The sequence below is a fragment of the Saccopteryx bilineata genome, chromosome 3 (assembly GCF_036850765.1).
Source record: "Saccopteryx bilineata isolate mSacBil1 chromosome 3, mSacBil1_pri_phased_curated, whole genome shotgun sequence".
In the NCBI taxonomy this organism is placed as follows: domain Eukaryota; kingdom Metazoa; phylum Chordata; class Mammalia; order Chiroptera; family Emballonuridae; genus Saccopteryx; species Saccopteryx bilineata.
In genome coordinates this window covers 257,454,318-257,467,720 of record NC_089492.1, presented here as the reverse complement: position 1 = coordinate 257,467,720, position 13,403 = coordinate 257,454,318, and the positions used below count along the sequence as shown (strand labels likewise).

Genomic DNA, 13,403 nt, shown 5'->3' with positions numbered 1-13,403 from the left:
CATTACCGTCTGTCCAAATCAAATGCAAACCTGCACCAGCCAGGCGGCTGTGATGGTGGCCACGGCTACTGACCTTACAATTTTAGATTGAAATTTTTTCACAAATCCATCAGCAAGACCCATTCACTCCACTCCCCAAAAAATAAATACCTGTAATCCATTCTGTTAGCTATATTTCCACTGTCACTATCCCAGGCTAGGCAAGCATACTCTCATGACTGCTAAGTGCTTTTACTTTCAGTCTTGCTCCCTTCAAAATCAGTTCTGCACATAGCAACAAACCTGATATAGGTAACATCAGATGTAGCTCAGATCCTGTCATTCCTCTGCTTAAACTTCAATGACTTCTCATTAGAATAAAAGCCAAAATTATTACTATAAGCTACAAGGAGCTAAATGATTTCTCTCCTCTCTCCTTCACCTACTGCCTTTCAGCCACACAGGCTTCTTTTAGTTCTTCTAAACCAAGTTTTTTTTCCTGCCTCAGAGCCTTTGCACATACCATTCTCAAATCTTAGTCTGGAAGGCTCTCATCTCCCTGCCCTCCATTTTGATATGGTCTGTTCTTCCTTATTTTATAGACTCCAGTTAAATATCACTATCCAGTTAAATATTTCTGGCTACTTTATCTAAAGTAGGTTCCTCCATTATTCTCTATTTCAGCTTTTGGTTTTCCTCAGAGCACTTACACAATTCATCATTTACTTGTTATCTACTTTTTTTGTCACCCGTTCATATGAAAATAAGTCAAAGAGGGCAAAAACTACTATTGCCAGGACCTAGCACCATGCCCAGCACCTGGAAAACACAATGGGTATCTAGTGAATGCATTTTCCATGCACTTTAAGCGTAATACCTCCTTTATTTTTAAGTATTATTTTTTACAGAGTCCCTCCTTTAAACTTGGAAGTAACTCTGCGAGTGAGAAAACATGCTCCCTCCCCATCGTGCAAAGAAAGAATCCAGAGTCAAGTTTCTAACTTGTCCCTGTCACTGAACTAGTAACAGGATTTGGGATTGGAACCCGTGTCTGTAGAGCCCCAGAGCCCTCACTCAAACACCACACTGAAATTTCCCAGTTTGGGGGAACCCAGCAGTACAGAAGTCCTTGGGTAAAACAGCCAGGAACGAGAACCATTCTGTTGGGGTGGTGAACACATACAGAGGATGTGCTATATATAGAATTATACACCTGAAACCTGTATCATTTTATTAACAAATGTCACCCCAATAAATTCAATTAAAATTTTTTAATTAAGAAAAAGAAAAGCTGCCTGACCTGTGGTGGCCAAGTGGCTAAAAGCATAGACCTAGAACGCTGAGGTTGCTGGTTTGAAACCCTGGGCTTCCTAGGCAAGGCACATCTGGTAGTTGATGCTTCCTGCTCACCACCACCACCACCACCTTCATTCTCTTTCTCTCTCTCCTCTCTAAAATGAATGAATAAATAAATAATTTTAAAAGTCATGGCAAGTTAAGAGTGTAGTTCCAAAAGCCAAGGTTTCAGGTTTGATCCCTGGCCAGGTCACACACTACAAGCAACCAAAGATCGCACAACTAAGTGGAACAACAAATGAATGCTTCACTCCCTCCCTCCCTCTTTTTGCCTCTCTAAAACCTATCAATAAAAAAGAAAAATATCTCGGTTCCTAAGATTAGCATTAGAGTAGAGAGCAGAGAAAGGCCACGTGGAGAAGAGAAGAGGCAGCCAAGATGGTGGAGTGCTGAAGGAGAAGCCAGTTTGTGTAAAGTTTGTGCAGAGAGAAAAAGATGGAGAACAGAGGTGAATGAGACTGGTGAGGTTAGAAACCTTTGATTCTAGGAAACTCAGATAAGTCAGTGGCTTTGGGAGCCCTGAATGGAAAGGGAAGTGTTTTTCCCACTGTGTATATTTCTTGCCTGCTGGGTGCAAGCTAGGATTAAAGCTAATGGCCCACCAGTTCTTGGCTCCGTTGTTTCATTAACGTCTGTCCAAATCTAATGCGAACCTGCACTGGCCAGGCAGCTGTGATGGTGGCCGTGGTTACTGGCTTTACAGTACCAAAAAGCTGCAAATTAATATTAATATTCTGGGAGGAAAGGTCAGGCCTTTCTGTCCCTTTCCTTGGAAAATGGAGGAAAAGGAATGTAAAAGTCTCCTGATTTACAAGGAAGACTAGGGTCATTTGGTTTTTGGGTTTTGTTTTTTTTTAGTTTTTATTTATTCATTTTAGAGAGGAGAGGGAGAGAGAGAGAGAGAGAGAGAGAGAGAGAGAGAGAGAGAGAGGAGATAGAAGGGGGGAAGAGCTGGAAGCATCAACTCCCATATGTGCCTTGACTAGGCAAGCCCAGGGTTTTGAATTGGTGACCTCAGCATTTCCAGGTCCACGCTTTATCCACTGCACCACCACAGGTCAGGAAAGGGTCATTTGGTTTTAAATTCTCTTAACAGATTAAGGTTAACTGAGAAACTTCTTCCCTTTTAATAGGAGGCAGAATTTACATACCACCTTTCATTGATTGTAGTTCCTCCCTTTCCTAGAAATCTTGAGAGTAAAATACTTCTAGGCTAGTGAGGGAAGAGGAACCCTGAAAGATTTGTAAATATCTTTGATTGTGTTACCTTGAGGGTCTTAATGTTTCTGTCTAGGGTCTTATCCCCTAGACAAATGTTATAATCTTATTAATAGTTGTGCCATAATGTCATGCTCTCTTCTGCCGCATGTGATCAAGGGTATATAAGCAGCCCAGAACTATTTTTGAGGCTGCACTATTTGGGCCCGCAGATGTCCCCTGTCAGCCATATGCAGCTGGCATATTTAAAATTTCCTTCTTCAATAAAACTCTTCAAAATTTATCTGGACTGGATATCTCTACGTGAACTTGATGAAGAGAGGTACAGTACCTTTCAGCATCTGGGATGCAGTACTTTATAACATTTGGGGGCTCGTCTAGGATCCGGTATTTCCCATCACTGACTAGAGACACCCCGAATTGGACGGACTCTCCGCTGAGCTGCCCCGCCCCACTTGAATCCCGAGGAGAGGCGCCACCTAAGAGGTTCTAGGGCGCCTGCTTTTTCTGTGGGGTCCAGTCAGTTCTCCGGTGGACACCCTCGGTTCCTAATTTCAACAATTTGGACAATTTGGCAGAAAAATCAAGTAGGAGGGTAAAGCACCTCTTTTTGCTTTACTGAATAAATTTTCTGACTTTCCTCTGAATTTTTGCTTTTGCTTTTCTGTCTGGGACTGGTACTGGTTAAATTTGTTTGGGACTAGAATGTAGGTAGGGCAGATTTGGAGGCTTTCTTGATTTGGGACTCTGGGGATGTGGAACCCCCGTGAAGAAGGGCTTTCAAAGCTGCTAAAGAATAAGAAGAAAAAAAAGAAGAAGAAATAAAACAACACTCCCTCCCCGAGAGGATCCTGAAGCTCCCAGCAGACCCTGCGCTGGCAGCTGCGGCTAGAGAGTGGGCGGTCCCAGGCGCCGGAAACGTCGGAGACTACATATCCCAAAAGGCGGCAGGCCCGCCGCTGACTGGCGGAAGCGAGGCTGACGACAGCGTGTGGACGTTCAGGGACGCTGGCGCGCGGGATTTAAACTGCGGCGGTTTACGCGGCGTTGAGACTTTGTAGGGTTAGCAGAGTTGGAACTTTTTGCTTCTCTTGTTTTTTTCCGGCGCACCTGTCGACTGCCCAATGGACTCGTCGCTTCAGGCCCGCTTGTATCCCGGTCTCGACATCAAGATTCAACGCAGTAATGGTAAGGGGCGGGGTCCCAGGCCACGGTGCCCTTGGGCTGTGAGACGGTGAAATTACTGCCCCTCCCCCTACGGCAGAGCCCTGAGACACTGCCGGGGTTCCCCGTACCCCACAGAACCGGGTCTCTGCACTGGCATTCGGTCTTCCCGAGCGAGCGGCCTCCGAACTAGCTGTAGGCCCCCTCCCGTCCTCTGGTAGTAGGAGGGGATCCTCCCGTCCGTGGACCTCTCAGGGAAGTTAAGATTGCTGGATTAATTTCTCCTCCAAAATTCTCCGCTGAAATTGTCCTGGTCTTGTACAGCTCTCGGCTTCCTGGCTCTCTGCTCTCCTATGAATACTGCGCACCTGTGTGTGTCAGGCACTGGAATTCAGGGTAACAAGATAAACCAGATCCCTGCCCTTCAGGAGCTTGCGGTTCTGTCACTTTTTTTTTTTTTCCTCTTTATTTATTTTTAGTCAATACACTTCTTTTTTTCCTTTGATTTTTTTTTTTTTTATACACAGAGACAGAGAAAGGGATAGATAGATAGGGACAGACAGACAGGAACGGAGAGAGATGAGAAGCATCAATCATTAGTTTTTCCTTGCGACACCTTAGTTGTTCATTGATTGCTTTCTCATATGTGCCTTGACTGCGGGCCTTCAGCAGACCGAGTAACCCCTTGCTCGAGCCAGCGACCTTGGGTCCAAGCTGGTGAGCTTTGCTCAAACCAGATGAGCCCACACTCAAGCTGGCGACCTCGGGGTCTCGAACCTGTGTCCTCCTCATCCCAGTACCATGCCCGATTCGCTTTGCCACTGCCTGGTCAGGCCCTTTTTTTTTTTTTTTTTTTTTTTTAAATTAAGCAGCTAGGGCAGCTCTGACAGGTCTAATACACGAGTCATTAGAACCGCCTGGAGTGAGACAGGGAAACTCGAGGGCACTAGAGCTTCAGTGCTGTGTTGAGGAACAATTCACCCAAGGACTACTGTAGTGACTCCCCTGCCCAAACATACCATCACCCTACTCTGTAGGCTTTCTTTTTTATTTAGAAAATTAAATTTAATGAGGTATCATTGACCAATATATAGGTTTCAGTTAAACATTTCTGTATATAGGCTCTCTTTTGAATGGGGCTGAATCCTAAATCCACTGCAACTTGGTTTTAAGACTTGCTCTCTGCCTACCTCCCTATGGGATGTCCTAAGGATGAAGTGCCAGGAGATTTGTCTCCAACTGCTAAAAAAAAAAGGTAGCTGTCTTTTCCTTTAGGTCTGCTCCAAATTGAGAGTCTCCATGGGATCCTAAAAGTGAAAAAGATGGATAACTTTGGCCTTTTCATTCTGTAGGCTTAATTCACAGTGCCAACATAAAAACTGTGAACTTGGAGAAAGCTTTTGTTTCAGTGGAATGGACAGAAGGAGGTGCCACAAAGGGCAAAGAGGTAGGTCCTACCTAAAAAAATATGTGTGAAAATGGAACTTGTAAGAGCCTTGTGTGTCTGTGTTTTTATTAGTAATAATTATGCCTCAGATAAACTCCATTGGCTATGATCCTGCCCCTGCGCAAAGCTGAGAGCCTTGTGTTTTGTTTATTTGTTTGTTTTAGAGAGAGAAAAACTGATTTGTTGTTCCACTTATTTATGCTTTCATTGGTTGATTCTTGTATGTGCTCTGACTGGGATCGAACCCACAACTTTGGCATATCAGGATGATACTCCAGTCAGCTGAGCTACCTGACTGGGGTGAGCCTTTGTCTTTAATGCTGTGTTCTCCTTGATCTCAAACATGATCCTCCTGGGCTACATTGGGGTTTTATTCAGTAAGCCCTGTTCTAAATTGAAGCAATCAACAGTTCCTGGTGTGTTTGTATGAAGCAAACTGCACAGAATCCTAAAACCTTGCTCACACAACCTATCTTCTGAATGCATATGATAATTGCTGAGCAAAATTGATGACCTAGTAGTGGAAAAGACAAAAGTATGTTTCTGAATACCAAGTAACAGAAGGTAACTTGTGATAAATGGCCCAAGTGAACAGTGCTAGAACAGCGGTGGAACAGAGGTGAACTCAGTGAGGATGAGCTGGGCTTGTGGGAGTGGTCAAAAGGTTTAACAGATGGTCCTCATGGGGACTACTGAAGCTAGCTCCTGGCAGTAGAAGGCTCAGAGTTCCGGATCTTCATCTCTGGCACTAAAATGTTTGCGATTTTATTCTGTAGGCAGTGGGATGCCTTGGATTTTGAGGAGAGAAGAGCTGTGACTAAGACGTTTGTATTTTAGAGGCATTGCGGTGTGGTGAAGAGGTCAGCAGGCTAGGAGTATGAAAACCTGGATTCTAATCTGTCCCTGCCACTATTTTGTGTGTTCTCAGGCATGTTTCTACTGTTCTTAGAAATTCAGTTTCCTCATCAAAAATGAGGGTGATGATATCTACCTCACAGGTTTGTTGCGAGGATTTAGTCAACAAATCCTTTTGTGCTGGTTCTAAAATGCCAGATGATAAAATATCAATATGTACAATACAAAAACAAAAATAAGCCTGACCTGTGGTGGCGCAGTGGATAAAGCCTCCACCTGGAATGCTAAGGTCACCGATTTGAAGCCAGGGCTTGCATAGCCAAGGCACATACGAGAAGCAACTACTACGAGTTGATGCTTCCTGGCCACCCTCCCTCCATACACCTTTCCTCTCTCTCTTCTCTGTCTAAAATCAATAAATAAATCTAATATATATATATTTGCTGGTTGATTTGAGAGATAGAAACATTGATTTATTGTTCTACCTATTTATGCATTCATTGGTTGATTCTTTTATGTGTCCTGGCCAGGGATCGAACCTGCAGCCTTAGCATATCAGGACAATGCTCTAGTAACCAACTGAACTTCCCGGCCAAGGCTAGAAATACACCTCTTATTGCGTCTCACTCCAGCTCAAATATTGCCTGTGGAATAGGTCCAAACTTCTTATGAGGCATTCAAAACCTTTTCAAGCCTGACCTGTGGTGGCGCAGTGGATAAAGCATCGACCTGGAAATGCTGAGGTCACCGGTTTGAAACCCTGGGCTTGCCTGGTCAAGGCACATATGGGAGTTGATGCTTCCAGCTCCTCCCCCCTGTCTCTCTCTCCTCTCTGTCTCTTTCTCTCTCCTCTCTAAAATGAATAAATAAAAAGAAAAGAAATTAAAAAAAAAAAAAACAAAACCTTTTCAAGATCTGGTCCTGCCTGACCTGTAGTGGTGCAGTGGATAAAGTGTTGACCTGGAATGCTGAGGTTGCCGGTTCAAACCTAGGGCTTGCCTGGTCAAGGCACTTATGGGAGTTGATGCTTCCTACTCCTCTGCCCCTTCTCTCTTTCTCTCTCTCTCTCTAAAAATGAATAATGAATAAATAAAATCTAAAAGATCTATCCCCAATTAACCTTTTTCTTTGTATCATATCAAGTATCCTGTGCCATGGGCAAATGTGGTAGCTCCCCACTGTGTGATCAGGCCTGGTGCCTTGCTGCCTTTACACTCTTTTTTTTTTTTTTACTTTCCAAAGCTGGCAATGGAGAGGCAGTCAGACAGACTCCCGCATGCGCCCGACCGGGATCCACCCGGCATGCCCACCAGGGGGAGATGCTCTGCCCATCTGGGGCCTGGGGCGTCGCTCTGTCACAACCAGAGCCACTCTAGCGCCTGGGGCAGAGGCCAAGGAGCCATCCCCAGTGCCCGGGCCATCTTTTTGCTCCAATGGAGCCTCGGCTGCGGAAGGGGAAGAAAGAGACAGAGAGGAAGGAGGGGTAGGGGGGTGGAGAAGCAGATCGGTGCTTCTCCTGTGTGCCCTGGCCTGGAATCAACCCGAGACTCCTGCACGCCAGGCTGACGCTCTACCGCTGAGCCAACCGGCCAGGGCCGCTGCCTTTACACTTTTATTCCCTCCTCCTAGAATGTTCACCTCAATCAATGTAAAATCAGTTAATGTCAGAATTAGGATTAGGACTCTGGTCTCCTGTGTTGTTTATGCTCTCTGTAGTTTGGGGATTGGAAATGGGGGAGGGGTTTATAGTAAGGATCCAGAAAAGTGGATAGAGGTGTGGTTACTGAAGTACTTGTCAGCTTTTGTTTTCTGTCAGTCTTCCTTATCTCTCCCATGCTTTGGTTTCTAGCCCTTTTGTACATGTGAGTTTTTTCTCAACCCCCCCCCCCCATTAGACTATAAGCTCACTGGAGGCAAGGGTGATATATGTCTTAATTTTTTTTTTTTTTTTTTTTTTTTTTGTATTTTTCTGAAGCTGGAAACGGGGAGAGACAGTCAGACAGACTCCCACATGCGCCCGACCGGAATCACTGGGCACGCCCACCAGGGGGCGACGCTTTGCCCACCAGGGGGCGATGCTCTGCCCCTCCGGGGCAGTTGCTCTGTCGTGACCAGAGCCACTCCAGCGCCTGGGGCAGAGGCCAAGGAGCCATCCCCAGCGCCTGGGCCATCTTTGCTCCAGTGGAGCCTCGCTGTGGGAGGGGAAGAGAGAGACAGAGAGGAAGGGGGGGGGAGGGGTGGAGAAGCAGATGGGTGCTTCTCCTGTGTGCCCTGGCCGGTAATTGAACCCAGACTTCTGCACGCCAGGCCGATGCTCTACCACTGAGCCAACCGGCCAGGGCCTTTTTTAAGATTTTACTTACTGATTTTATAGAGCGAGGAGGGGTAGGCAGTTCCAAGCTGCTTCACTTTAGTTGCTCATTGCTTACTTGTATGTGCCTTGACCGGGCAAGCCCAGGGTCTTGAGCCAGTGACCTCAGCGTTCCAGGTCAATGATCTATTCACTGCACCACCACAGGCCAGGCAATATATATGTCTTAATTTATCTTTTTGGTTTTTTTTGTTTGTTTGTTTTTTACAGAGATAGGAAAGTCAGAGAAAGGGATAGATAGGGACAGGCAGACAGGAACAGAGAGAGATGAGAAGCATCAATCATTAGTTTTTCGTTGTGACACCTTAGTTGTTCATTGATTGCTTTCTCTAATGTTCCTTGACTGTGGGCCTTCAGCAGATTGAGTAACCCCTTGCTGGAGCCAGCGACCTTGGGTCCAAGCTGATGATCTTTGCTCAAACCAGATGAGCCTGCGCTCAAGCTGGCGACTTCGGGATCTCGAACCTGGGTCCTCCTCATCCCAGTCCATCGCTCGGTCCACAGTGCCACTGCCCAGTCAGGCTGTCTTAATTTATCTTTGAATACCTTCTTTTTACCACCGTATTTATGCATAATAAAATTTTTTATTCTTTTATTGATTTTAGAAAGAGGGAAGAAGAGTGACATTGATTTGTTATTCCACTTATTTATGCATTCCTTAGTTGTTTCTTGTACGTGCCATGACCAGGGATTGAACCCACAATCTCAGTGTCTCAGGACAGTGCTCTAACCCAGTGGTCCCCAACCCCTGGGCTGCAGACCGGTACCGGTTCGTGGGCCATTTGGTATCGGTCCACAGAGAAAGAATAAATAACTTACATTGTTTCCGTTTTATTTATATTTAAGTCTGAATGATGTTTTATTTATTTTTTTTTTAATTATTAAGATTTCATGAAGTTTTGTTTCTTTTTTCAGGGTCAGAGAGAGTCAGAGAGAAGGATAGATAGGGACAGACCGACAGAAACGGAGAGAGAGGAGAAGCATCAATCATCAGTTTTTTGTTAAGACACCTTAGTTGTTCATTGATTGCTTTCTCATATATACCTTGACCGCGGCCTTCAGCAGACTGAGTAACCCCTTGCTTGAACCAGCAACCTTGAGTCCAAGCTGGTGAGCTTTTTACTCAAGCCAGATGAGCCTGCGCTCAAGCTGGAGACCTCGGAGTCTCGAACCTGGGTCCTCCGCATCCCAGCCGACACTCTATCCACTGCGCCACTGCCTGGTCAGGCTGATGTTTTATTTTTAAAAAATGACCAGATTCTCTCCGTTACATTTGTCTAAGACTCACTCTTGATGCTTATCTCATAAGTTCGACAATTATATTTAAAAGTACCACAGGTTTTTTTTTTTAATTTATTCATTTTAGAGAGGAGGGAGGGAGAGAGAGATAAAGGGGGGAGGAGCAGGAAGCATCAACTCCCATATATGCCTTGACCAGACAAGTGCAGGGTTTTGAACCGGCAACCTCAGTGTTCCCAGGTCGACGCTTTATCCACTGCGCCACCAGAGGTCAGGCTAAAAATACCACAGCTTTTATGCTGGTCGCATAATTGTATTTTGTGCATTTATCCGTCCCACCCTAAAGGCCGGTCCGTGAAAATATTTTCTGACGTTAAACCAGTCCGTGGCCCAAAAAAGGTTGGGGACCACTGCTCTAACCAACTGAACTATCCGACCAGGGCCATAATAAATTTTTGAATAGGGCAGTTAATAAATAGGTAAAACTCTCACCCTGGTGTGTTTGAAGTATCCTGATGAAGTTTGAGTTGTTTCTAGAGTTTCAGGCCTCTGGTGAGGTAAACCTAGAATTGTGACCTCATTGCAGGCTAGAGCAGGACAATGACTTGGGAAGAAGTTTCTGGGCCCATTAGAAAATGTAGATAGACTTAGGGTTAGGTAGCAGCTCTTGGGAACTTGTCCCTGCTCATAAGATCCTGAAGGGCCCTCCATTTTTACTATCACTGGGACAGTTAGAACTTGTAGACACCTCTGTGTCAGCCAGCAAGAAGTGTTTGGGGTACTGTGCCCAGCAGGACCCCACTGCCCAGCAGAACAGTAGGGGAGCCAGGTGACCTAGATCTACTGTGGACTGCTTGCCTGCCTATCTTCCTCTTCACCTCATTCTCACTGACCTCTACCATTAGCTTGGAAATCAGAAACCAATATCCGTCTAGATGGTAAACCACAACTAAGGCATAAATATTTGTTTATTGCTCTTAGTACCTGGTGGAACTTAAAGTTGGTAAAGTCTGAATCTAGAGGTAAATAAAACAAGCAATGTTGTTTCATTGAAACTTATATGCTTCTTGCAGATTGATTTTGATGATGTGGCCTCAATAAACCCAGAACTCTTACAGCTTCGTCCGTTACACCCGAAGGATAATCTGCCCTTGCAGGCGAATGTAGGGGTTCAGGTAGGTACCTGTCGTCTGGTTGAAGCCAGTGCCCCAGGGGATTCACTTGGCTTGTTGGCTCTTTACTGGATTGTTTCTTGGAACTGCCTAGGACTTCAGCACAGCACATGGGCCCTTGGGAATTGATAAAAGCCATATTTTGTGATGGTGTGTTTTGCTTTTCAGAAACAAAAACGCAGATCAGTCAACTCCAAAATTCCTGCTCCAAAAGAAGGTAAATGGATTTCTACTAGCTTTTTGTCATGAGTTGTGCCTGGACTGATGTTCTGGAACTCAGGAAGCTGTGAAGTAGACTCATTGCTCCAGTTTAGCCATTGGCTGCTATTGTGAGCTGAGTCCTGCCCTGTCTTCCAAATATTTTCCTCAGTGAGGAATAATCCAACCTGCAGGGAAGAGGAGATGGGGAAGTATTGGGCAGAGAGTACAAAGTTTCAGTTATGCAAGATAAGGAAGCCTGGCCAGTTGGCTCAGTGGTAGAGCATCGGCCTGGCGTGCAGGAGTCCCAGGTTCAATTCCTGGCCAGGGCACACAGGAGAAGTACCCATCTGCTTCTCCACTCCTCCCCCTCTCCTTCTTCTCTGTCTCTCTCTTCCCCTCCCGCAGCCGAGCTCCATTGGAGAAAAGTTGGCCCGGGCGCTGAGGATGGCTCTGTGGCCTCTGCCTCAGGCGCTAGAATGGCTCTGGTTGCAGTGGAGCAATGCCCCAGATGGGCAGAGCATCGCCCCCTGGTGGGCATGCCGGGTGGATCCTGGTCGGGCGCATGCGGGAGTCTGTCTGACTGCCTCCCTGTTTCCAACTTCAGAAAAATACAAAAAAAAAAAAAAAAAAGATAAGGAAGTTCTAGAGATCTAATGTACGTCATAGGGCCTATGATTAACAGTATCGCGTTGTCTACTTAGAAATTTACTGTGAGGCCATAGCCGGGTGGCTCAATTGGAGAGCATCATTCCAATACACCCAGGTTGCAGGTTCAATCTCAAATCAGGGCACATACAAGAATCAACCAATGAGTGTATAAATAAAGTGGAACAACAAATTGATCTCTCTCCCTCCTTCCTTCCCTCCCTTTCTCTCTACCTCCCTTTCTCCCTCTCTTCCTCTCTCCCACTCTCCCTCTCTCTCTCTCTCCCTCCCCCCTCCCCTCTCCCTTTCTCTCTCTTCTAAAATCAATAAATAAGCCTGACCAGGCGGTGGCGCAGTGGATAGAGTGTCGGACTGGGATGCGGAAGGACCCAGGTTCGAGACCCCGAGGTTACCAGCTTGAGCACAGGCTCATCTGGTTTGAGCAAAAGCTCACCAGCTTGGACCCAAGGTCACTGGCTCCACCAAGGAGTTACTCGCTCTCCAGAAGGCCCACGGTCAAGGCACATATGAGAAAGCAATCAATGAACAACTAAGGTGTCGCAACGCACAACGAAAAACTGATGATTGATGCTTCTCATCTCTCTCCTTTCCTGTCTGTCCCTGTCTATCCCTCTCTCTGACTCTCTCTCTGTCTCTGTAAAAAAAATAAATAAATAAATAAACTAAAAATAAATAAATAAATAAATAAATAAAAATTAAAGCCTGACTAGGCAGTGGCGCAGTGCATGGGGCATCGGAATGGGACTTGGAGGACCCAGATTCGAAACCCCAAGGTCGCCAGCTTGAGCATGGGCTCATCTGGTTTGAGCAAGGGATCACTTGCTCTGCTGTAGCCCCCCGGTCAAGGCACATATGAGAAAGCAATCAGTGAACAACTAAGGTGCTTCTACGAAGAGTTGATGCTTCTCATCTCTCTCTTCTTGTCTGTTTCTATCTGTCCCTCTCTCCGCCTCTCTTACCAAAAAAATAATAATAATAATAAAAATTATTTTTTTTTTACTGAGAGAATAGGAAGATCTCATGTTAGTGCTCTTACTGAAAAAGGGAAAAGAAATAAAGGGAGTGGGAGGAAACTTTTGGAGGTGATGGATAAGTTTATGGCATTGATTGTGATGATGGTTTTATAGGTGTATACTTATCTCCAAACCCATTAAATTGTATACAAAAAGGGTTGGATTTTCTCTGTAGACGTTGACATAAACCTACTTTGACTGCATGGTCTGTGACCATAGAGGGTAGCTAGCTATAGGCCCAAGAAATCCAGCTATTGTTCAGAGCCAGCTATCCCTTCATGCCTAACCCCGTCCAGAGAATATCACTGCCCTGCATGATCTAGCTACCTCAGGGCCAAGATAATTACTTGGCTGGAGCTTCAGGTTCCTGGAGACCCAAGGTGAAGGATGATGTAGTTAGCTTGGGCTGGGCATGAGTGGTGCGGTGCTGGCATTCTCTTGCTGGTCTACAGGAGACATGGGAGTGGCAGTGGATATAGCCGCAGCTCCTTATAATGGAAATACACAAGCCTTGGCTGGTTGGGTCAGTGGAGAGCGTTGGACTAGTATCTGGAAGTCCCAGGTTTTTTTGTTTTTAATTTTTTTTTAAATTTTATTTATTCATTTTAGAGAGGAGAGAGAGAGAGAGAGAGACGGGGGGGAGGAGCTGGAAGCATCAACTCCCATATGTGCCTTGACCAGGCAAGCCCAGGGTTTCGAACCGGCGACCTCAGCATTTCCAG

The 13,403-nt window shown here is 45.6% G+C and overlaps 1 protein-coding gene across 1 annotated transcript in view; it reads left to right on the top strand.

Moving 5' to 3' along the window:
* Window positions 1–3,178: 3,178 nt before the first annotated feature.
* KIF2C (kinesin family member 2C) overlaps window positions 3,179–13,403 on the top strand; it is a 30,835-nt gene continuing 20,610 nt past the window's right edge. Inside the window, exons 1-4 of the mRNA XM_066269366.1 lie at window positions 3,179–3,741; window positions 5,070–5,164; window positions 10,703–10,804; window positions 10,970–11,018. Coding sequence (XP_066125463.1) covers window positions 3,678–3,741; window positions 5,070–5,164; window positions 10,703–10,804; window positions 10,970–11,018 — 310 coding nt within the window. The 5' untranslated portion in view covers window positions 3,179–3,677. The remainder of the gene's footprint in view (window positions 3,742–5,069; window positions 5,165–10,702; window positions 10,805–10,969; window positions 11,019–13,403) is intronic.